Source organism: Cololabis saira, chromosome 13, assembly GCF_033807715.1.
Source record: "Cololabis saira isolate AMF1-May2022 chromosome 13, fColSai1.1, whole genome shotgun sequence".
Classification (NCBI taxonomy): domain Eukaryota; kingdom Metazoa; phylum Chordata; class Actinopteri; order Beloniformes; family Belonidae; genus Cololabis; species Cololabis saira.
The window spans coordinates 43,560,657-43,586,770 of NC_084599.1; the positions used below are offsets into that span (position 1 = coordinate 43,560,657).

The 26,114-nt window shown below is 47.7% G+C and overlaps 1 protein-coding gene across 7 annotated transcripts in view; it reads right to left on the reverse strand.

Annotated features, from left to right (window-relative positions):
• Nucleotides 1-26,114, reverse strand: part of mast2 (microtubule associated serine/threonine kinase 2) — a 125,085-nt gene that overhangs the window by 40,995 nt on the left and 57,976 nt on the right. For 4 of the 7 annotated variants that reach the window (XM_061738894.1, XM_061738893.1, XM_061738897.1 and 1 more), the window contains 5 exons: nt 13,725-13,816; nt 9,923-9,998; nt 9,015-9,035; nt 7,154-7,232; nt 3,645-3,799 (listed from right to left, as the gene is read on the reverse strand). In XM_061738894.1, coding sequence (XP_061594878.1) covers nt 3,645-3,799; nt 7,154-7,232; nt 9,015-9,035; nt 9,923-9,998; nt 13,725-13,816 — 423 coding nt within the window. Of the gene's footprint in view, nt 1-3,644; nt 3,800-7,016; nt 7,030-7,153; nt 7,233-9,014; nt 9,036-9,922; nt 9,999-13,724; nt 13,817-22,022; nt 22,154-26,114 lie in introns of those variants that run through there. The other 3 variants (XM_061738899.1, XM_061738896.1, XM_061738900.1) reach the window with 3 other exon arrangements.

Genomic DNA, 26,114 nt, shown 5'->3' on the forward strand with positions numbered 1-26,114 from the left:
TAACTGTACCAAATATTAATGTCCATGGACCACTGGTTCTTGGGGTAACTGTACCAAATATCAATGTCCATGGACCACTGGTTCTTGGGGTAACTGTACCAAATATTAATGTCCATGGACCACTGGTTCTTGGTAACTGTACCAAATATTAATGTCCATGGACCACTGGTTCTTGGGGTAACTGTAACAAATATTAATGTCCATGGACCACTGGTTCTTGGTAACTGTACCAAATATTAATGTCCATGGACCACTGGTTCTTGGTAACTACCAAATATTAATGTCCATGGACCACTGGTTCTTGGGGTAACTGTAACAAATATTAATGTCCATGGACCACTGGTTCTTGGGGTAACTGTACCAAATATTAATGTCCATGGACCACTGGTTCTTGGTAACTGTACCAAATATTAATGTCCATGGACCACTGGTTCTTGGTAACTGTACCAAATATTAATGTCCATGGACCACTGGTTCTTGGTAACTGTACCAAATATTAATGTCCATGGACCAATGGTTCTTGGTAACTGTACCAAATATTAATGTCCATGGACCACTGGTTCTTGGGGTAACTGTACCAAATATTAATGTCCATGGACCACTGGTTCTTGGTAACTGTACGGGTCACTGTCAAGTCCAACTGACACTAATTTAAGCCGATAATCAGCTGTTATCCCGTCTTCTCGACTAGTTGCAGCCATTTTTGCTGATGTTTTGCCACTCAGTGAGAGTAAGGGGGCGTAAGTGGGGAAGTGACGTCAATGCAGACCCTCTATAGGGAGGAAGTTGATTCTGAGTGACAGCAGGAAGGAGGATTTGTGCAGCGATGGATCTGGTGCTGAAGCAGCTCCAGAACTTTCTTGTCTGAGAGGTTTGTTACACCTCAGACGACCTCGGATGTGCTGGGCGCCTCCGGCGGCCGTCTCTTCTTCTGCTTTGTTATTCCCGCGGTCTGGCTGCTATTAACATCCAGCTCAGACAAAGGCTCATTAGAAGACGGACATATTTCTGCGAAATGGGAAGCGAGAGCCGCCTGGAGGGCATCTCTGCGAGAAACATCTCGTCGTTACTGTGAGAAACAGCAGGAAGTTCTGGAGGATCAGACGTTGCAAAGGAAGAGCTGTGTTCATTAAAATGATGAGAGCGCTGGCAGCTGATTGGTGGAGAGAGTCGTGAATGTAAATCAGCAGAGGCGGCCGGCTGAAGTGTGTGTGTGTGATATTTAAATAAACATTTTTCATGGGGAGCAGAGCGATACCAGCAAGGACAGTAACACCAGTCCAACCTGGAACTATTTTATGTTTTATTATATTTGTGTGGCACACAAGTGATTAAATAAAATATGGATTTACACTGTCTCCCCCTCTTTTTATTTTGTTCTAAGTCATGATTGCCTCCCAACTGCTGTCAGATTATCTCTGGTAGGTATGTGTTATATGAATAATTTATCATACCATACATACTTTACAACAAGTCTTCAAATAAATGAAAGATCTGTACGACCACAGATCTACAGTCTTATAATGGTCAAGAGGTTTTTCCACTCCTACTAGTGTTTCCATGCGTGCTGTGATTGGAAGTGTTTTTAGCGTCAGTTGGTTCTCACTTGGACAGTTTTGTTGTAGCAGTTGGTTTTAAACAGATGTTCAGTTAAAACTGGTTAAACTGGCAAAGACACAAACAGTTTAAATTATAAAGTCAGAGAAGGGATATGTAGTAAATGTGAGATGAACTCCCAGGAAAACAATTTTGTTAAGACTTTACATCAACCAACCAAGAGAAAAAAAAGTGACTGACTTTCTTATGTCCTAGATTCTCTAAGGTAAATATGTTCCTAGAGCCTCTACGTTCCTAATGTATCTAAGGCAGTATGTTTCTAGTGTCTCTATGTTCCTAGTGTATTTATGTTCAGTATATCTAAGGTAGATATGTTCTTAGTGTCTTTTAAGGTAAATATGTTTTTAGTGTCTCTAAGGTAAATATGTTATTAGTGTCTCTTAAGGTAAATATGTCCCTAGTGTCTCTAAGTTAGATATGTTCCTAGTGAATCTAAGGTAGATATGTTCCTAGTGAATCTAAGGTAGATATGTTCCTAGTGAATCTAAGGCGGATATGTTCCTAGTAGTTAGAGAAATAACAGGCAGAAAACAGGTGAATCGTTCAGTTGCGGCTACAAGCACCAAAATTGGCACACATACTCCTTAGGGGTTGCTCTTTTGAAAAAACCATTGGGCCAAAAAAACCACACACAAAACCTCTAACAATACTAAAGTATACACTGCCATCCATTTTACCAGTGTCAATTATAACAAAAAAAAACTCAAATTTTGCAGACTATTAGGATTCTGGGACTGATATATGGTACAAAGAAGCCAAAGTGTAAGTCCATGGGTCCAAATTTAGATTCTACATAGTGAAAAGGTTATGATTTGACACCAAGATCATTCCAATAGGACAACTCTATTGGATTTTATTGCAAAATGCAATATTACTGTATATTCGATGGTGGCCATCTTGAAAAAAGGCCGCCATCTTTTTTTTTTGGCACAATGGTTTTATTAAAAGAGCAACCCCTAAGGAGTATGTGTGCCAATTTTGGTACTTGTAGCCACAACTGAACGATTATTCCTGTTATTTCTCTAACTATAGTGTCTCTATGTTCCTAGTGTATTTATGTTCAGTATCTCTAAAGGTAGATATGTTCTTAGTGTCTCTTAAAGGTAAATATGTCCCTAGTGTCTCTAAGTTAAATATGTTCCTAGTGTGTCTATGTATAGTGTCACTACGGTAAATATATTCTTAGTGACTCTAAGGTAGAAATGTTCCTATGAACCCAAGGTAGATATGTTCCTAGTGTCTCTATGTTCCTAATGTATCTAAGGTAGATACAGTATGTTCCTAGTGTCTCTATGTTCAGTATCTCTAAGGTAGATATGTTCTTAGTGTCTCTGAGGTGGATATGTTCCTCATGTCTCTATGTTCCTAGTGTCTCTATGTTCCTAGTGTCTCTATGTTCTTAGTGCAGGGGTAGGCAACCCTGGTCCTAGAGAGCCACAGTCCTGCATGTTTTAAATGTTTAAATGTTTCAGCTTCTCATCCAGGTCTGTACAAGTCTGTTAATGACCACCAGGGGGTGATGAAGCAAGGAAACACTTAAAAAATTCAGGACTGTGGCTTTGTAGGTCCAGGGTTACCTACCTCTGTTCTGTGTGTCTATGGTAGATGTGCTCCTCGTGTCTCTAAGATAGATGTGTTCCTCCTGTGTCTAAGGTAGATATGTTCCTCGTGTTTGTTTTTTTGTTGTTGTAGATTTTCCATTTTAAACGCATATACCCGTGCCATCCCACAACCTCCCAATAGACCTCAGAAAACCAGTTAAACAGGAAACCCTTAACAACATTGTGGGCATTCCAAACTACCCCCTTCAAGCTTCCATGGGATTTAAGAGTTGCAGCCAGGGACTGCTGGTCATCAGCAGGTGTACAGACCTTTATAAAAGCAGATGCTTTAACAGTTTGCTAGTCAGGTTTTAACCAACACCACCAGGGAAATATATCAGTAGCTGTGGCTGCACATGAATCTGGAAAGGGTTCTCCAACCCCGTGAAAGTAAACAGGCTTGTCAGGAGAGGTCAAAGGTTGTACCTGAGTGAGCGGGAGCGCGGCCTCATGGCGGGGGAGTGGCGGCCCTCCTCATCCGTGATGCTCTCTGAGCTGAAATGCTTGGTGAGGAAGTGCAGCTCGTCAGGAGTCGGCTGGAAGGGCAGCTGGTGCAGCTTCTCCTGGGATGAACAGGAGGACTGTGAGAGGAGGAGCACAAGATTACAACCAGCACCAGAGCTACCGCCGGGGATGCTGGGAAATCTGGGGCTGGAGATGGTTCTGGGGAACATTGGCACTGGGGCTACAGTTGGGGTTACTTTCATTGGGACTACAGTTGGGGTTACTGGGACTGGAACTACAGTTGGGGATACTGACATTGGAACTACAGTTGGGGTTACTGGGACTGGAACTACAGCTGGGGTTACTGGGACTGGAACTACAGTTGGGGTTACTATCATTGGAACTACAGCTGGGGTTACTGGGACTGGAACTACAGTTGGGGTTACTGGGACTTGAACTACAGTTGGGGTTACTGGGACTTGAACTACAGCTGGGGTTACTGGGACTACAGTTGGGGTTACTGGGACTGGGACTACAGCTGGGGTTACTGTAACTGGAACTATAGCTGGGGTTACCAAGACTGGAACTACAGTTGGGCTTACTGGGATTGGAACTACAGTTGGGCTTACTGGGATTGGAACTACAGCTGGGCTTATTGGGACTGGAACTACAGTCGGGGTTACTGGGACTGGAACTACAGCTGGGGTTACTGTCATTGGAACTACAGTTGGGGTTACCAAGACTGGAATTACAGTTGGGGTTATTGGGACTGGAACTACAGCTGGGGTTACTGTAACTGTAACTATAGCTGGGGTTACTGGGACTGGAACTACAGTTGGGGTTACTGGGACTGGAACTACAGTTGGGGTTACTATCATTGGAACTACAGCTGGGGTTACTGGGACTGGGACTACAGTTGGGGTTACTGGGAGTGGAACTACAGCTGGGGTTACTGGGACTGGAAATACAGCTGGAGTTAATGTCATTGGAACTACAGTTAGGGTTACTGGGACTGGAACTACAGTTGGAGTTAATGTCATTGGAACTACAGCTGGGGTTACTGGGACTGGAACTACAGTTGGGGTTACTAGGACTGGAACTACACTTGGGGTTACTATCATTGGAACTACATATGGGGCTACTGTCACTGGAACTTAAGTTGGGGTTACCAAGACTGGAACTACAGTTGGGTTTACTGGGACTGCAACTACAGTCGGGGTTACTGTCATTGGAACTAGAGTTAGGGTTATGGGACTGGAACTACAGTTGGGGTTACCAAGACTGGAACTACAGTTGGGGTTTTTGGGACTGGAACTACAGTTGGGGTTACTGGGACTGGAACTACAGCTGGGGGTACTGTCATTGGAACTACAGCTGGGGTTACTGGGACTGGAACTACAGTTGGGGTTACTGTCATTGGAACTACAGCTGGGGTTACTGTCATTGGAACTACAGCTGGGGTTACTGTCATTGGAACTACAGCTGGGGTTACTGGGACTGGAACTACAGCTGGGGTTACTGGGACTGGAACTACAGCAGGGGTTACTGGGACTGGAACTACAGTTGGGGTTACTGGGACTGGAATTACAGTTGGGGTTACTGGGACTGGAACTAGAGTTGGGGTTACTGTCGTTGGAACTACAGCTGGGGTTACTGTCGTTGGAACTACAGCTGGGGTTACTGGGACTGGAACAACAGCTGGGGTTACTGGGACTGGAACTAGAGTTGGGGTTACTGGGACTGGAACTACAGCTGGGGTTACTGTCGTTGGAACTACAGCTGGGGTTACTGGGACTGGAACTACAGCTGGGGTTACTGTCGTTGGAACTACAGCTGGGGTTACTGGGACTGGAACAACAGCTGGGGTTACTGTCGTTGGAACTACAGCTGGGGTTACTGGGACTGGAACTACAGCTGGGGTTACTGTCGTTGGAACTACAGCTGGGGTTACTGGGACTGGAACAACAGCTGGGGTTACTGGGACTGGAACTACAGCTGGGGTTACTGGGACTGGAACTACAGTTGGGGTTACTGGGACTGGAACTACAGCTGGGGTTACTGGGACTGGAACTACAGCAGGGGTTACTGGGACTGGAACTACAGCTGGGGTTACTGGGACTGGAACTACAGTTGGGGTTACTGGGACTGGAACTACAGTTGGGGTTACTGGGACTGGAACTAGAGTTGGGGTTACTGGGACTGGAACTACAGTTGGGGTTACTGGGACTGGAACTACAGTTGGAGTTACTGGGACTGGAACTACAGTTGGGGTTACTGTCGTTGTAACTACAGTTGGGGTTATTGGGACTGGAACTACAGTTGGGGTTAATAGAATTGGAACTACAGTTGGGGTTACTGGGACTGGAACTACAGTTGGGGTTAATAGAATTGGAACTACAGTTGGGGTTACTGGGACTGGAACTACAGTTGGGGTTACTGGGACTGGAACTACAGTTGGGGTTACCGGGACTGGAACTACAGTTGGGGTTACTGGGACTGGAACTACAGTTGGAATTACTGGGACTGGAACTACAGCTGGGGTTACTGGGACTGGAACTACAGTTGGGGTTACTGGGACTGGAACTACAGTTGGGGTTACTGGGACTGGAACTACAGTTGGGCTTACTGGGACTGGAACTACAGTTGGGGTTACTGGGACTGGAACTAGAGTTGGGGTTACTGGGACTGGAACTAGAGTTGGGGTTACTGGGACTGGAACTACAGCAGGGGTTACTGGGACTGGAACTACAGCTGGGGTTACTGGGACTGGAACTACAGCTGGGGTTACTGTCATTGGAACTACAGTTGGGGTTACTGTCATTGGAACTACAGTTGGGGTTAATGGAATTGGAACTACCGTTGGGGCTACTAAGACTGAAACTACAGTTGGGGTTACTGGGACTGGAACTAAAGTCTGGGTTACCGGGACTGCTGAGGGTACTGTGATTTGGCTGGAGCTGCAACTGGGACTGTAGACCAGTTCCTCTAGACGACCAGAGGAGCTACTACAACTACTACTAGTTTTATTTATCAGACATTTTCACCCAAAGTGACTCACATCTGATAGAACAACACAAGCAAGAAATCACATAGGAGGGTCCAGCATGGATAAGTGCTGGTCAGCCTAATGTGAGTCCAGTTGGACACAGGTGCTAGATTATTATCATTATTACTATTATTATTGTTTTGTTCCCTTCCCACCCAACACAACAGTGTTATTCAGTTATTCAGTTATTCAGCCTACGCCACCTTGGGTGCTACTGATTCTAAGAAGGGAGGAAAAGGATTCAGAAGAGCAGGAAGAAGTCGGAGGAGAGAGGAAATACTACAGAAGGATCTTATGTAATACAATACCCAGGCTCAGGAAGACATAAAGGTCTGTCAACATACATTTCATATGAATATATACAATAATATCTTACAGGTGGAACAAAAAACATTTCTTTATGGGATTCAGACATCACAGTAAAAGAAATTGAGGGACTATGTACCGAGACGGTGGAGCTGGGGGTGTTGGTTCCATACCCGGAGGAAGGTAGGGAGGCCAGAGACCAGCGTCGGCCATCCGTCCTGGAAAACAACCACAGACACCATTTCACTTCGGCTAAAGCTTCACGGAATCTTTAAAACTGAGAGCGAGGGTTCAAACATCCAGCAAGAACCGAACAGAGGCAGGAAGGGAAACACAAGGATCAGATGGAATCAACGATGCAGGAAAGGCTGAGTTCATCCGCGACGACTCTCGCCGATGGATGGATCAGTTTAACAGAAACCACTGTTCATCATTATGTTACGGTTAGCGAAAGCTGCGGCAGGATAGTTTGTGGTGGTTGAGCAGGACCCCCACGAACACAGAAACCCTCCTGGTCAGAGCGGAGAAGCTGCAGTTCAAAGAAACAGCCACATGGGCCTTCAGGACTCCACCAATGTGAAGCTGCATCTGAGATTTAGAGCTTAAATCACTACGTAGAGGTTGTTACTCCTGCTAGCACGACTTCCTGCTAGCACCACTTCCTGCTAGCACCACTTCCCGTCAGCACGACTTCCTGCTAGTAAGTAAGTAAGTACCGCATCACTTCCTGTTTGTACTGCTTCCTGTCACCACTACTTCCGGTGTGCTACTTGCTGCCAGCACTACTTCCTGTCAGCACTACTTCCTGTTAGCACTACTTCCTGTCAGCACTACTTCCTGTCAGCACTACTTCCTGTCAACACTACTTCCTGCTAGCACTACTTCCTGCTAGCACTACTTCCTGTCAGCACTACTTCCTGTCAGCACTACTTCCTGTCAGAACTACTTCCTGTCAGCGCTACTTCCTGTCAGCGCTACTTCCTGTCTGCACTACTTCCTGTCTGCACTACTTCCTGTCAGCGCTACTTCCTGTCAGCGCTACTTCCTGTCAGCGCTACTTCCTGTGTTCACTACTTCCTGTCAGCACTACTTCCTGTCAGCACTACTTCCTGCTAGCACTACTTCCTGTCAGCGCTACTTCCTGTCAGCACTACTTCCTGTCTGCACTACTTCCTGTCTGCACTACTTCCTGTCAGCGCTACTTCCTGTCAGCGCTACTTCCTGTCAGCGCTACTTCCTGTGTTCACTACTTCCTGTCAGCACTACTTCCTGTCAGCACTACTTCCTGCTAGCACTACTTCCTGTCAGCGCTACTTCCTGTCAGCGCTACTTCCTGTCAGCGCTACTTCCTGTCAGCATTACTTCCTGTCAGCACTACTTCCTGCTAGCACTACTTCCTGTCAGCACTACTTCCTGTCAGCGCTACTTCCTGTGTTCACTACTTCCTGTCAGCGCTACTTCCTGTCAGCGCTATTTCCTGTCAGCACTACTTCCTGTCAGCACTACTTCCTGTCAGCATTACTTCCTGTCAGCACTACTTCCTGTGTTCACTACTTCCTGCCAGCACTACTTCCTGTCAGCGCTACTTCCTGTGTTCACTACTTCCTGTCAGCGCTACTTCCTGTCAGCGCTATTTCCTGTCAGCACTACTTCCTGTCAGCACTACTTCCTGTCAACACTACTTCCTGTCAGCACTACTTCCTGTGTTCACTACTTCCTGCCAGCACTACTTCCTGTCATCACTACTTCCTGCTAGCGCTACTTCCCGTCCTGAAGTGTAAAATAGAAACGTTCATCCAGTTAAGTTTCCAGATTCGTAGTTGCAGTTATGGTTTCAGGATGTGTGTGTGTGTGTGTGTGTGTGTGTGTGTGTGTGTGTGTGTGTGTGTGTGTGTGTGTGTGTGTGTGTGTGTGTGTGTGTGTGTGTGTGTGTGTGTGTGCAGCCATGCAGGATAGGAAGGAAACAGGAAACAGGAAGTGGGTCAGAGCTGAACTGTTACCTGTCGGCCCGGTGTCCGTGACTGTGGAGGAAACAAGACAACGGTTTGATTTAGACCTTCGTTATGACACCGTAACAAATAAACTGATCTGATTGGCTCCCGGGACTTTAGGTCAACGTTAATGTTGCTCTGCAGGCGAGTTCTTCTTCTACACCTACAAATAAAAGCGTTTCCTAAGTTTAAATAAATCAATAAAACGGTTAAATTAATCCCCCGCAGAGCCGGCCGAGAACAAAGACCGGCGTGTACTTCCTCGCTCCGCCAGCAGGCGTCACTGTCGTCCCGGTGTTGGAGGGGGACCAGTTTCCAGCTGGTTGCCGTGGCGACGGCCCGACTGTTACCATGGAGACGACATCTCAATGAGGCTCAGGTCTGCTGGGGTTTGTTTTCATCGTCAGGAGTGAAGTTTAAATTAATACTCTGACACCAATCTGTCAAGTATGTGCACTAGTCCCCAACGCACACACACACACACACACACACACACACACACACACACACACACACACACACACACACACACACACACACACACACACACACACACACACACACACACACACACACACACACACACACACACACACACACACACACACACACACACACACACACACACACACACACACACACAGCCAGTAGCTGCTCAGGTGAGGGTTAATGGGTTAATGAATCCTGTTTGAACGTCGGCCTCAGTGCGATCGTCCCCCGTCGCCACGGCGACGGATCTTTGTAACGATGTTTCTAATGTCTCTAACGGTTTTATAAGATCCAGATCATCCAGACCTGAGCTTGTAATGTCATCAGTTTTCACTTCATGTCCCCGGATTCGGGTTCATCCCATCGTGTGTGTGTGTGTGTGTGTGTGTGTGTGTGTGTGTGTGTGTGTGTGTGTGTGTGTCTCTCACCTGCGGGCCGGGATGAAGGAGAAGTGTGCGGCGGCGTTGGGGGAGAAGTTGCGGGGACTGTCCAGGGGGCTGGTACCTGCAGACAGGAAGCAGAGAAGAAGAAGAAGGTTCAGCAGCTGCTCAGAACTCCCAGAATCCTCAGCACCAGTTTCCATGGTTACGTGAGGATGCCTCTTCAGTGATTCTGCTAACCAAAACTCCTCCAAGCTCCGGCACCAACACCTTTTTGTAGCCAATCATGTTAGCTAAATTGAAATGACAGGAAACGCAGGTTCAATGAGGAGTCCAATTCATATGAAAACCACAGACACAACTTAAGTTTGAAAATAATAATTTGTATTGCAATGCTTCACACAATAAGTAAACAAAATTCAAGTTAACACACAAGTCTCAAGTTCTGAGTTTTTGGAAGTTTCTCTTCCTTAAAGAGTTCTTTGTCCATTGAATCAAGGAACAAGAGTCAAGTAATGTTCAACAAGGTTTGATCCTGCCGCCAGTTGTGGAGGTTTAATTGAGTCCAAGGCAGCGCCATCAAGGATTGAAGAGGGATTGTTAGTCCAAACCCATTCAAAGGTTTCAACTAAAAAACCCTGACCGCTGATAGCTGAATATAAGCATTTTAAAGAGCCATTAAGGTCGCCGTCTGCCCACGTTGCTCCAGCCCAGCGTTGATCAGAGAAGTGGATGGAGGAAGAGGAAGTGACCCCAGGCTGACCCGGATATAAACACACTGATGTCCGGGTCGGGCTAATTTGTTCACAGGGCCAACCTTGGGTTACATTTTCCTTCATCTCCGGGTCTCAGAAGCTCCACACGGCGTCTTTGGATGAAAGGTTCTTGTGTCCAGACCGATTGCAGAACCAGAAATGAATCCGCTAGAACTACAGAGGTCCTGAGGAAGATGAAGGGAAGATGAAGCTTTTTCAGCTTTCGGGTCTGCAGGAGCTTCCTGCTGCTGCTCGCGTCTCCATGACGACGGCGTCCGGGTCAGAGACGACTGGACAGAAGCAGAGCGACGGGACGGCAGAGTTCGTCACGTCTGGAGCGCAGCAGACGGACGGATGGAGGCGTTACCATGGCAACACAGCAGCCACCGCAGGTTGGAGGACAGAGGGATGAGATGATGAGAGAAACCCTGGCAACACCTGTTCCAGATGTTGTTATTGGTCCACTTAATCCGTCTGGGGGGGGGGGGGGGGGGGGGGGGGTCCTAAAATCTGAGGGGAAGGTCCGGCTACTGTTAGAAGGACTGACCCTGGTCCACAGGAATAACTGTCCTTAACTCAGCTACACTTTTTGAGGAATGAAAGCTGATACAAGTCAAGAAAGAAAAGCAAAACATTTGATGTACATGGGTTCAAATGCTGGTAATCAAAACCCCCCAAGAGTCCCGTGATCGGGACCACAAAACGGTACAAGTTTCTTCTGAGTGGAGTCAGATTTTCGTCCCTGTGTCGAGTCGAGGTCGTCACGTGATCCCGCTGCACCAATAGGATGTTACTAGTAAACAATATATTCATATCAATAACCCAATATCAGCTACAGTTTGTCACCTCCACGACATGTATCGTGACGTTTTTGTATCGCGAAATTTCGTGGCACGGTATATTTCTACACCCCTAACATCCAGGGACAGGAGGACGCGTTCTGGACCTTGGTTGGTCCCAACCGTTCAGAAAGGTTTGGTAGGGACAGCGGCTCAAATACATTAAACACAGCTAAGAGCTTACGGCCGGATTAGTTCCTGGTAAGAGGTGGAGAAGAACCCGGACGGATGACCAGGCCGGTGAACTCTTCTTCCTTCTATAAACAAATCCCTAAGAGCCGTTTCAGCCGTCAGTCGCACAGGTGTGGTGTGTTTGGTGTTACCTGTGTGGTGTGTTTGGTGTTACCTGTGTGGTGTGTTTGGTGTTACCTGTGTGGTGTGTTTGGTGTTACCTGTGTGGTGTGTTTGGTGTTACCTGTGCGGTGTGTTTGGTGTTACCTGTGTGGTGTGTTTGGTGTTACCTGTGTGTTTGGTGTTACCTGTGTGGTGTGTTTGGTGTTACCTGTGTGGTGTGTTTGGTGTTACCTGTGTGGTGTGTTTGGTGTTACCTGTGCGGTGTGTTTGGTGTTACCTGTGTGGTGTGTTTGGTGTTACCTGTGTGTTTGGTGTTACCTGTGTGGTGTGTTTGGTGTTACCTGTGTGGTGTGTTTAGTGTTACCTGTGTGGTGTGTTTGGTGTTACCTGTGTGGTGTGTTTGGTGTTACCTGTGTGGTGTGTTTGGTGTTACCTGTGTGGTGTGTAAAATTCAGAATCCAATTTAAAATTGTATTACTTGCATATAAAGCCCAAAATGGCTGAGCTCTGCAGTATTTACAAGACCTGATAGTGCCTTATGTTCCTGGCAGAGCTCTCCGCTCTCAGAGTGCAGGTTTACTCGTAGTTCCTAGAGTATCTAAATGTAGATTTGGAGGGCGGGCGTTCTGCTATCAGGCGCCATTACTATGGAACCAACTTCCAATCTGGGTTAAGGAGGCTGACACCACCTCCACCTTTAAAACTAAACTTAAAACCTTTCTGTTTAGTAAAGCCTCTAGTTAGTGTTTAAACTCCTAGCTGGTGTTGGTAAATCTCTAGGTAGTGTAAACTCTAGTGTGTTAGAGTCAGTAGTCATAGTTGCAGCTATAGAACAAAACTATAATAGTTAGTTTCAAATATAGCTTGGTGGTAGATATGCTGCTATAGGCTTATGCTGTGTGGTGTGTTTGGTGTTACCTGTGTGGTGTGTTTGGTGTTACCTGTGTGGTGTGTTTGGTGTTACCTGTGTGGTGTGTTTGGTGTTACCTGTGTGTTTGGTGTTACCTGTGTGTTTGGTGTTACCCGTGTGGTGTGTGTGGTGTTACCTGTGTGGTGTGTTTGGTGTTACCTGTGTGTTTGGTGTTACCTGTGTGTTTGGTGTTACCTGTGTGTTTGGTGTTACCCGTGTGGTGTGTTTGGTGTTACCTGTGTGTTTGGTGTTACCTGTGTGTTTGGTGTTACCTGTGTGTTTGGTGTTACCTGTGTGTTTGGTGTTACCTGTGTGTTTGGTGTTACCCGTGTGGTGTGTTTGGTGTTACCTGTGTGGTGAGTTTGGTGTTACCTGTGTGTTTGGTGTTACCTGTGTGTTTGGTGTTACCTGTGTGTTTGGTGTTACCTGTGTGTTTGGTGTTACCTGTGTGTTTGGTGTTACCTGTGTGTTTGGTGTTACCCGTGTGGTGAGTTTGGTGTTACCTGTGTGTTTGGTGTTACCTGTGTGTTTGGTGTTACCCGTGTGGTGTGTTTGGTGTTACCTGTGTGTTTGGTGTTACCTGTGTGTTTGGTGTTACCTGTGTGTTTGGTGTTACCTGTGTGTTTGGTGTTACCTGTGTGTTTGGTGTTACCCGTGTGGTGTGTTTGGTGTTACCTGTGTGGTGAGTTTGGTGTTACCTGTGTGTTTGGTGTTACCTGTGTGTTTGGTGTTACCTGTGTGTTTGGTGTTACCTGTGTGTTTGGTGTTACCCGTGTGGTGAGTTTGGTGTTACCTGTGTGTTTGGTGTTACCTGTGTGTTTGGTGTTACCCGTGTGGTGTGTTTGGTGTTACCCGTGTGGTGTGTTTGGTGTTACCTGTGTGTTTGGTGTTACCTGTGTGGTGAGTTTGGTGTTACCTGTGTGTTTGGTGTTACCTGTGTGGTGAGTTTGGTGTTACCTGTGTGTTTGGTGTTACCTGTGTGTTTGGTGTTACCTGTGTGGTGTGTTTGGTGTTACCTGTGTGTTTGGTGTTACCTGTGTGTTTGGTGTTACCTGTGTGTCCATGCAGAGGTGAGTGCGGCCTCGGCAGGGTGGGGGAGGTGCTGGACGTCACGATCAGGCTCTTCCTGTTGCTGGCTCGACAGCTGAAGAAGAAACAGCTTCAGTTCAGCCCACGGAGACCAACACGTCCAACACGTCCAACACGTCCAACACGTCCAACACGTCCAACACGTCCACAGCAGCAGAGCAACGAGCCTCACACACCTACACTTTCCTTTCATCTAGGTTTTTATTTTCAGGATTTTGACCTCAACATGGTTTCCACAATTTCAGAACCATCAACGCCCAGCAGGAAACCTAGACACACTTTTGTCTAATCAAATCTTCTCTTTCTTCTTGTAAGTAAATAAATCTTGACGTCATCAGAAGAACAGTCAAAAGAAATATTATATTTACATTATATAAAACAGCAAGGATTGAAACCTGCATGGGGGCCGATACGGAGCCTTGAGGTACACCACACCACAAAGAGAAGGAACGGCCCTCTCGGTCCGGTCTGGCTGAAACCAGTCCAGAACTGAACTTCTGACCACAACAAGTTGTTCATGTCTCAAAAACATCATGATCAGATCTAAAAGCACAAACATTGGCAGAGCTGAAACCAAATCAAACCAAATCAATCTTTATTTATGTAGCGCTTTTCATGCATGTATAAAATGCAACACAAAGTGCTTTAAATAAAACGTTAAAAAAAAAACGTAAAACGTATTAATGCCCCCCCCCCCCCCCACACACACACACACACACACACACACACACACAGACGTAAGCACACTATAGTTCACACAAGTTACACACACTGACTATGTTTACATGCAGTCAAAATTCAGGTTATTGCTAATATTCCGGTTACTGAAACATTGGGAATATTCCGTTTACATGGTAATTAATCATTCAGGATATCTGGATCAAACCAGCGACGCACGGAGAAAATCATGACGCAATTCCCGTCATTTCCGCTTCTTCTTCCTGGATCCAAATTCAAAACAAATGCTGCTTCAACTTTTCTCTCACCTTCTTGTAAATCTTCTATCCCGGTACTTTCTACCATCTACAAATGCAGAAATGTTCATATCCTTCATTACATTTATGAAGTGATTAGTCTCCTCCTGGTCTTGGTTTCTCCGTGTTTATAAGAACTTCCTGGACTCAAAAGACCAGGATTCCTTGTGAACAGAGCATGTGCAGAAAACAGATTCCTGTTCCGTTTGATGGGGATATTCAGTTTGGTGTTTACATGACCCAATATTCAGTTTTAAAAGGAGTAACCCAGGGTTCGTATTCAGGTTTTTAAAAACCAGAATATGGGCAAATTCAGGTTATTCAAAGGGGTTATTGGTGTTTACATGGCTGTGCAAAACCAGGTTATTGCTAATATTCGGGATTTAAAAGGGTTATTGATGCTGGAAACACAGTCACAGACACACACACACGCATCTACCGGTATATAAATATGGGTGTAGACGTGGCTGAGCACAGAGGATCCAGGTGAGGAAACGGTATCAGGGATCCATCCACGCCAGGAGGTCCCACAAGGGGGGCCTCCACAGAGACCATCCATCCACAGAAACCACCCCCCACGGACGGATAGAGGAGTCCACACCACAGCGGTGAAGCCGTGGTGCAGAGCTCCACCACCATCCAGGCCAGAACCACCCCCAGGACGACCCCAGGATGACCCCCTGCAGGCCAGAGTTCACTCCCAGCATGGAGGCTCCCGATGTGGGTGGTCAACGGGAACCCCATATACAACAACAACAGGCATCATGTGGGTTATTGATTGGAGGCCCTCCAATGGAGGGTCTACAAAAACTCTGGTGTTCTTGCTCCTCACGTGGGTTTTTTGTAAGAAACCCAGAGGAAACAACCCACGTGGCGCTCCATAGGCAAACCCGACACTAGGGGCAGCAAGGGGTCCTGGAACAAGCCCTCAATAAGCTCTCAGAGACGGCCCAAACAACCCAGGCAGCCCTGTTGTTGGTTGGCAACACAGGGCCAACAACAACTCTGTCCCTGGTGGGTTTTCTGCAGACATCCCTCAGCAGGACTTAACACACCCCGTTTCCACCAAACCGGTTCCAGGGCTGGTTCTGGGCCAGTACCGGCTCAAAACTCGTTCAACTTGGGAACCAGCTGAGAACCGGTTTGTTTTTCCACAGCTCGGGTGCTAAGAGGAGCCACGTCAGTTACGTCTCTGCTAACGTCAGTTACGTCTCTAACGTCAGTTACGTCTCTGCTAACGTCAGTTACGTCTCTAACGTCAGTTACGTCTCTGCTAACGTCAGTTACGTCTCTGCTAACGTCAGTTACGTCTCTGCAAACGTCAGTTACGTCTCTGCAAACGTCAGTTACGTCTCTGCTAACGTCAGTTACGTCTCTGCTAACGTCAGTTACGTCTCTGCTAACGTCAGTTACGTCTCTGCAAACGTCAGTTACGTCGCTGCAAACGTCAGTTACGTCTCTGCAAACGTCAGTTACGTCTCTGCTAACGTCAGTTACGTCGCTGCAAACGTCAGTTACGTCTCTGCAAACGTCAGTTACGTCTCTGCTAACGTCAGTTACGTCTCTACTAACGTCAGTTACGTCTATGAAACGTCAGTTACGTCTCTGCTAACGTCAGTTACGTCTCTGCTAACGTCAGTTACGTCTCTGCTAACGTCAGTTACGTCTCTGCTAACGTCAGTTACGTCTCTGCTAACGTCAGTTACGTCTCTGCTAACGTCAGTTACGTCTCTGCTAACGTCAGTTACGTCTCTGCTAACGTCAGTTACGTCTCTGCTAACGTCAGTTACGTCTCTGCTAACGTCAGTTACGTCTCTGCAAACGTCAGTTACGTCGCTGCAAACGTCAGTTACGTCTCTGCAAACGTCAGTTACGTCTCTGCTAACGTCAGTTACGTCGCTGCAAACGTCAGTTACGTCTCTGCTAACGTCAGTTACGTCTCTACTAACGTCAGTTACGTCTATGAAACGTCAGTTACGTCTCTGCTAACGTCAGTTACGTCTCTGCTAACGTCAGTTACGTCTCTGCTAACGTCAGTTACGTCTCTGCTAACGTCAGTTACGTCTCTGCTAACGTCAGTTACGTCTCTGCTAACGTCAGTTACGTCTCTGCTAACGTCAGTTACGTCTCTGCAAACGTCAGTTACGTCTCTGCGTTTGCGTGAAAGTTGAAGCAACAACTATGAACGACCTCGCGATTGTACAGCTGCTGCTTCATTGGGATCAGAAAATGGCAGATCCAAAGTCTTTGTCATCATCGACAGGTTTTCTGAGCACAGCGTTTATTTGAAAATGTCTCCGTCTCCCAGTCTTGCTATTGCCGTTGGACTCAAGCCCGAGTTATGGTTCTGCGTCAAAACGACGCCGTGCCTACGCCGTAGCTGACGCGTACGTTCCAAAAATTGTAACTACGCGTCGAGGCGACACAGACCAAACGCAGACCGAGAGGGCTGTGGTTGGTTCACTTGGTAGCAACGCATTTCCGGTTTAAAGCAGTCGAGAACTTTCAGCCTCTTTTCTTCGTGTATGTGTGATTTTTTTTGTTTTGTTTTTTTGCACAATATTTGTCCTTATCTCTTTGATTCACTGTGACCGGAAAAGTCGGATAAACCATTCAGGAAAAGATCGCAAACTAGCGGTGGCGGGGGGTACTGCACCGCAGAGAAATGGAGTGACGGAGAAGTCTGAAGGTTCACCACGGCGTCACGGTGACGGCGTCACGGTGACGGCGTAGGCACGGCGTCGATTTGACGCAGAACCATAATTCAGCCTTTACTTGAATAACTCCGCCCCCTCTGCTTACATTAGCGGTTCTTTCCTGTAGCCCAGCAAAGAGTTGATGCTACCTTGGAACCGGTTCTTCTCACCCGGAGCCAGTTCTTTGTCAGTGGAAACAGAAATCCCAGTTCCAAACTGGCCCAGAACCAGCCCTGGAACTGGTCTGGTGGAAAAGGGGTATCAGTAAACAGTAACCACGGCCCTGAGTGGGTTGGCCCACACCAGGACCGAAACACCCCGGGTCATTCTGGACACCTCATGGGTTGTTTGTGGGGAACTTGCCCTAAGGAACCCACTTAGGCCACTTTTTCCATTTCGGGGCTTCATCAGGGGGTTCTGTAGGCAGTTCTGGCCCGTCCTACTGACACCTCTGGTTGGTCCGACCCAACGGCGGCTGCATGGACCCTCCGTCCCACACGGGACCGTGTTACTACGACTGTTTCCCAACATTTCACAAATGGAGATTCCTCTGATTCTGGTTGCAGCAGCAGGAGGACGGGAGCTTTTATCCAGGAGGTTCTGGAGGATTTATCAGACATGGAATTAATTTGATGAAACTTTAAAGAAATTAGGCCGGCGGTTGTCGGCACGTTAGTGCAAGCTCGGGTCTTTGTTCGGAGCCGGGACGTTAAGCTGACAGTGATGTCGTAGAAACGCTGGTTATCAAACGTGGAAACGGCCGAGCCGACAGCAGAGCCGACAGCAGAGCCGACAGCAGAGCCGACAGCAGAGCCGACAGCTCACCCACCGTCCAGATGAAAGTGAGGATCCGTTTCCAGACGGCCGTCGATGAACCGCGGCGGCTCATAAATATGGATTAAAGTCTGAGCCGATCAAACGCACCTGTCAGCAGACCTGACTACAGTTGACATACAGCCGTCCCCCAACCGTCCTCCAGCCGTCCAGCAGGACACCAGGTCCCAGCGGTTCTCTGCCTGACCCCCAAATCCAGCCCGGGAAACCCCGATGACCCAACAAGCTCCTATCTGGACTCTTTTCCATTTCTGGAAACATGAAAACTAGACTCACACTCAAACATTCAAGAGTCCACACCCGGTGAAACATCTGGTCAAATGGCACACTAGGACGTACTCTGGTTTACTCATCTCAACTCAGTCCCACATGATCTGTCCCCAACTCGGTCGGTTTTGGACGGTCGGTTTTGGACGTCATTTTTGGACGGTAATTTTTGGACGGTCGGTCTTGGACGGTCGTTTTTGGACAGTCGGTCTTGGACGGTCGGTCTTGGACGGTCGTTTTTGGACGGTCGGTCTTGGACGGTCGGTCTTGGACGGTCGGTCTTGGACGGTCGGTCTTGGACGGTCGGTCTTGGACGGTCGGGTTTGGACGGTCGGGTTTGGACGGTCGGTCTTGGACGGTCGGGTTTGGGCGGTTGTTTTTGGACGGTCGGTCTTGGACGGTCAGTTTGGGACGGTCGTTTTTGGACGGTCGGTCTTGAACGTCGTTTTTGGACGGCCGGTTTTGGACGGTCAGTCTTGAATGGCCGGTTTTGGACGGCCGTTTTTTGGACGTAGGTTTTGGACGGCCGGTTTTGAACGGTCGTTTTTGGACGGTCGGTCTTGAACGGTCGTTTTTGGACGGTCGGTCTTGGACGGCCGGTTTTGGACGGTCGGTCTTGAACGGTCGTTTTTTGGACGGTCGGTCTTGAACGGTCGTTCTTGGACGGTCGGTTTTGGACGGTCGGTTTTGGACGGTCTTTTTGGACGGTCGGTTTTGGACGGTCGGTTTTGGACGGTCGGTCTTGGACGGTCGTTTTTGGACGGTCGGTTTTGGACGGTCGGTTTTGGATGGTCGGTCTTGGACGGTCGGTCTTGAACAGTCGTTTTTGGACGGCCGGTTTTGGACGGTCAGTCTTGGACGGCCGGTTTTGGACGGTCGGTTTTGGACGGTCGTTTTTGGACGGTCGGTTTTGGACGGTCGGTCTTGGACGGCCGGTTTTGGACGGCCGGTTTTAGACGGCCGTTTTTGGACGGTCGGTTTTGGACGGTCGGGTTTGGACGGCCGGTTTTGGACGGTCAGTCTTGGACGGCCGGTTTTGGATGGTCGATTTTGGACGGTCGGTCTTGGACAGTCGGTCTTGGACACCAGCACATCTGGACCTACATCCTCCGACTGAACTTGATGTTTTTATATTTTAAATGATTCAAACGTTGAATATTGTCATGACGATTGATGGAGACAACGGATGGAGACGATCATCAGTCCATCTAGTACGTCCAGCTGGACTGAGATCGTCTCCAGGACCAGAACCTGACCCTGGACCTGGATCTAGAACTGGAACTGGACCTGGACCTTCTTTGTGAGGACCGTGACCTCCATATACAAAACGCTCTCTCATCCCGTTGAGGTAAACGATGAGTAGTACTACACCTTCAGTGAGGAGAACTACACCCAACCCTCACAGAGTACACAGTGGTACTGGACTCTCTGGGGAGGAGCCGGGCGGAGCTTGGAGGAAGTGGGCGGAGCTAGGGGGAGTGGGCGGAGCTAGCATGAGGTGGGCGGATCTAGCAGGAGTTGGGCGGCGGCTTACCTCCACAGGAAGGGGTTTCCTCGCTGGGACGCAGGGGCGGACAGGGGGCCGTCATGGCAACAGAGGGAGGGGGAGGAGCAGGAGGAGGACAGGGCGGGGGGGGCCTGGGGGGCCCAGGGGTGGAAGGAGGTGGGGGACAGCAGGTGCTGGAGGAGGAGGCTGTTGCCGTGGCAACGAGGCTGAGTCGGCGGCCAGATTCTGCCAAGAGAGGAGGGTAAAGAGAGGAGGAGAGTGGGGGGGTAAAGAGAGGAGAGTAAAGAGAGGAGGGTAAAGAGAGGAGGGGGGGATGATAGAGAGGAGGGTAAAGAGAGGAGAGGGGGGGGGTAAAGAGAGGAGGGGGGGGGTAAATGGTAAAGAGAGGAGGAGCAGGGGGGGTAAAGAGGGGGGTGAGGACAGGTGTGTGTCTGAAACCACCGAGGTCGTGATGTCATCGACCGAACCGGCGAGCAAACGTGACGAGAAACAGGACCTGGACTTGAAACTAGAACTAGAACTGGAACTAAGTGTACTTTCACACCTGTGGCCCGTTTGTTTTGTTCCGATTCAAGGGCTAAATCGATACAGTTGTTTTGTTTCTCGTTTGTGGGATTTGTGTTCACAAGGCAACTGTCTATAGCGGTTCAAAGCTGATAACAAATGCCATGAACGAACTGTTCTTTCATTGGTCAGAAATGAACGTGGAAAGAGTTTCCTCTTCCGTACCCCGGGATAAACAACAAGGCCATTTCACAGAGAGGGAGCAAAGCGGCGACCACCGCCGGCTTTCCCATTCATTTATGTGCTACCGGCGCAAGAGCCGACCGCTCTGCGGGCGAGCTCGGCGGCGGGCGAGAGGCCGCCTGCCGCCGCGTTTGGGCTGCGCAAACCCTGCCCGAATTAAAAATGTTTTAATTTCACTGTGGGGACGACATCTCGGCACGTCCAATAGGAGAGAAGGTGGTGGAGGCTGCGCCGACTCTTCTCCTTGTGCCGCAGTAGCACATAGGCTACATGATGAATTGAGTTGTGTCGATTGCTGTGTCGATTCTGTTCTCACTGCAAACAAACCGCTCCAGGTCTGGAATGGAAGCGAGCCGAGAAAACCTCTTCCAGGATCTCGGCTCGCTTGTTTTGTGCCACATCCGAGTGAGATTGCTGTGTTCACATGTACCAAACCAACCAATCTTTAGGGGGAAACGCTCCCTGTTTCGGAACAACTGCTCCAAACGGGACAGAGGTGAAAGCACCCTTAAACTAGAACTGGAACTAGAACTGGACCTGGAACTAGAACTAGAACTGGACCTGGAACTAAAACTAGAACTGGTCGTGATGTCATCGACCGAACCGACGAGCAAACCCAACAGGAAACAGGAAATGTCGTCGCTCGTTTATGAGACAAATCCAGATTAATCAACATGAAGTTAAACGTAAAGTCGTCGTGCGACCTCGGGAAGTTTGAGGTTCTTTTTCGCCCCCCCCCCCCCCCCCCCGAGTTAAACCCCCCCATGTCAGGTGTGTTTACACTAACGCCATGAGGGAACGACATCAGCACTGGTCTACGTCGGTAACCGATTACAAACAATCGTTGAAGTGAAACCCGTGAAGGACGAAAACCTCCAACACGGAACCAGGACCGAGGTCCAGAACCCAGCAGAACTCTGGACCAGGTCCTGGAACTAAAACTGGACCCGGAACTAGAACTGAAACTAGAACTGAAACTAGAACTGAAACTGGACCTGAAACTAAAACTGGACCCGGGTCATCTGGACACGTGAGACCCACATGGACATGTCTGGTCTCCGTGTCCAGAACCTTATCTGGAGGAAACTCCCACTGGACGCCACTCATCGGTTCGGTCCCCGCGACCTGCCCAGACCCGGGTCTGGATCAGACACCGACCCGGGTCTGGATCAGACCCTGATCCGGGTCTGGATCAGACCCCGGCCCGGTTTCAGACACAGAGACGTGAGGTCTTACTGCAGCCGGAGGTGCGGCGCCGCAGGGCGCTCCTTCCTCCTCTTCATGGCGTCCTGGACGGAGGCTCAGCCGTAATCTGTGGTAATCCCTCCTGAATCAGCTCATCTGTCCATCAGCCGGGCCCCAGGACCGGGTCAGGACCGGCCCGGGTCAGGACCGGCACCGGGTCAGGACCGGCCCGGGAAAGTGAGCTCAGGACCTGCTCTTGTCTCAGCTATGCCAGATATCCAAGTCCCTGCAGGACGTTTTCTTCCCTACGACCCGGGGAGGTTAAAACCAGAACCAGCCGGTCAGAGCAGCGGACGGCACCGATCCAGGACTCCCAGGACCGGTCCGGTTCTCAGGTCCGTCTGCCGGCGCCGCGGTAATCCCCCTCCGTCCCAGACCGAGGTCTGAGTGAGAGCAGGACGGAGAGACGAGGAGACGAGGAGGACGGGAGGGGACGGGGGAGGAGGAGCTGAAACCCGAGACTGCCCTTTGTTGGAACTCCCAGCCCCGTTTGTGTCACATTTACTACAAACTACTCACTAATTCTTTAAACTATTTAAACACATCCTGCTTTTCCTCACTTTTAAAAGTTTCATCATCTAAAACTCCAACTATTAAAAAGGTTCCTACACATTTTTCAAGGTCAAATTCAAGCACTTTCAAGGGTCATGTTCAAAACCTTCAAGCTCTTAATCACTGGGGTAAAATATCTACAGGAATATATTTATACACATAATTACTTTTTCTGCTTTTTATCACAATTATGTACATTGTATCGTGCTGTAAACATCTAGTTATGTTTCATCTTACTGATTTTATTTCTCCTTGTAAAAACTAAACTACAGTCTGATCCCCTTTGTTGTGAAAGACAGAGTTATAATTTCAAGCACTTTAACTAAAATTCAAGCACTTTTCAGGCCTTGAAAACACAACATTGAAATTCAAGCACTTTCAAGGATTTCAAGCTCCCGTAGGAAACCCTGGAATAAAACTGTCAAAACATCCAGGTTTCATTTTAACTGAACGACTGATTAATCAGTAAATCTAAAAGTTTTAAGGAGCTTTAACAAACTAACTCCTGCTGATTGGTTCTCTGGAGTCCAATCACAGAAGCCCCGCCCACATTTAATCCAACTATCTGTAAGCCCCGCCCCTTAGACACCTGCAGCTGTGATTGGACGAAATATTGAGCGGAGGGTGAGCAGGGTGAGTCAATCGATCGGAGATCCAATCACGGAGGTTTACGCATCATCGATCGAAGAAGCCGATCACGGAGGGTTTACGCATCAATTGATCGGTGATCTGATCTCGGAGGTTTATGCATAATTGATCGGAGAAGCAGAAGAAATCGATCGGAGATCCAATCACGGAGGGTTTACGTATCGATCGATCGGAGAAGGCAATCAAAGCGATGGGTGAGCTGATCAAATCGATGGATGAGCTGATCAAATCGATGGATGAGCTGATCAAATCGATGGATGAGCTGATCAGATCGATGGATGAGCTGATCAAATCGATGGATGAGCTGATCAGATCGATGGATGAGCTGATCAGATCGATGGGTGATCAGATCGATGGGTGATCCCAGGTTTACGTGAGCAGTTCAGGAGCAGCTGTTCTGTTTCTGGGAAACCTGAGGACACGACTGACCCTGATGCTAAATGCAGCTCACATGCCGCGCTGCTAATTCACCAACAATGGACCAACACACACACACACGGAGACACATATACACACACACACACACACACTCACACACACTTATACACACTCACACACACACACACAATACACAATACACACTTATACACCACACACACACACACACACACACACACACACACACACACACACACACACACACACACACACACACACACACACACACACACACACACACACACACACACACACACACACACACACACACAGCTAATATGAAGTGATTACTGAACTGACGTTGGAGCAGCTGCAGGACATGAGACTGCCATTACACACCGTATTATACACACTAGTACAACAAACACCAATACAACACACACCAGTGTGATACACACCAATAAAATACACACCAGTATAATACACACCAATACAACACACACCAATACTACACACACCAGTGTGATACACACCAATATAACACACACCAATACAACACACACCAGTGTGATACACACCAATACAACACACACCAGTGTGATACACACCAATACAACACACACCAGTGTGATACACACCAATACAACACACACCAGTGTGATACACACCAATATAACACACACCAGTGTGATACACACCAATATAACACACACCAGTGTGATACACACCAATATAACACACACCAGTGTGATACACACCAATACTACACACACCAGTGTGATACACACCAATACAACACACACCAATATAACACACACCAGTGTGATACACACCAATACTACACACACCAGTGTGATACAAACCAATACAACACACACCAATATAACACACACCAGTGTGATACACACCAATACAACACACACCAGTGTGATACACACCAATACAACACACACCAGTGTGATACACACCAATATAACACACACCAGTGTGATACACACCAATACAACACACACCAGTGTGATACACACCAATATAACACACACCAGTGTGATACACACCAATACAACACACACCAGTGTGATACACACCAATACAACACACACCAGTGTGATACACACCAATATAACACACACCAGTGTGATACACACCAATACTACACACACCAGTGTGACACAAACCAATACAACACACACCAGTGTGATACACACCAATATAACACACACCAGTGTGATACACACCAATACTACACACACCAGTGTGATACACACCAATACAACACACACCAGTGTGATACACACCAATATAACACACACCAGTGTGATACACACCAATACAACACACACCAGTGTGATACACACCAATATAACACACACCAGTGTGATACACACCAATACAACACACACCAGTGTGATACACACCAATATAACACACACCAGTGTGATACACACCAATACAACACACACCAGTGTGATACACACCAATACAACACACACCAGTGTGATACACACCAATATAACACACACCAGTGTGATACACACCAATACTACACACACCAGTGTGATACAAACCAATACAACACACACCAGTGTGATACACACCAATACAACACACACCAGTGTGATACACACCAATAAAATACACACCAGTATAATACACACCAATACAACACACACCAATACTACACACACCAATAAAATACACACCAGTATAATACACACCAATACAACACACACCAATACTACACACACCAGTGTGGTACACACCAATATAACACACACCAATACTACACACACCAGTGTGATACACACCAATATAACACACACCAATATAACACACACCAGTGTGATACACACCAATATAACACACACCAGTGTGATACACACCAATATAACACACACCAGTGTGATACACACCAATACAACACACACCAGTGTGATACAAACCAATACAACACACACCAATATAACACACACCAGTGTGATACACACCAATACAACACACACCAGTGTGATACAAACCAATACAACACACACCAATATAACACACACCAGTGTGATACACACCAATATAACACACACCAATATAACACACACCAGTGTGATACACACCAATATAACACACACCAGTGTGATACACACCAATATAACACACACCAGTGTGATACAAACCAATACAACACACACCAGTGTGATACAAACCAATACAACACACACCAATATAACACACACCAGTGTGATACACACCAATATAACACACACCAGTGTGATACACACCAATACAACACACACCAGTGTGATACACACCAATACTACACACACCAGTGTGATACACACCAATATAACACACACCAATATAACACACACCAGTGTGATACACACCAATATAACACACACCAGTGTGATACACACCAATATAACACACACCAGTGTGATACACACCAATATAACACACACCAGTGTGATACACACCAATACAACACACACCAGTGTGACACACACCAATACA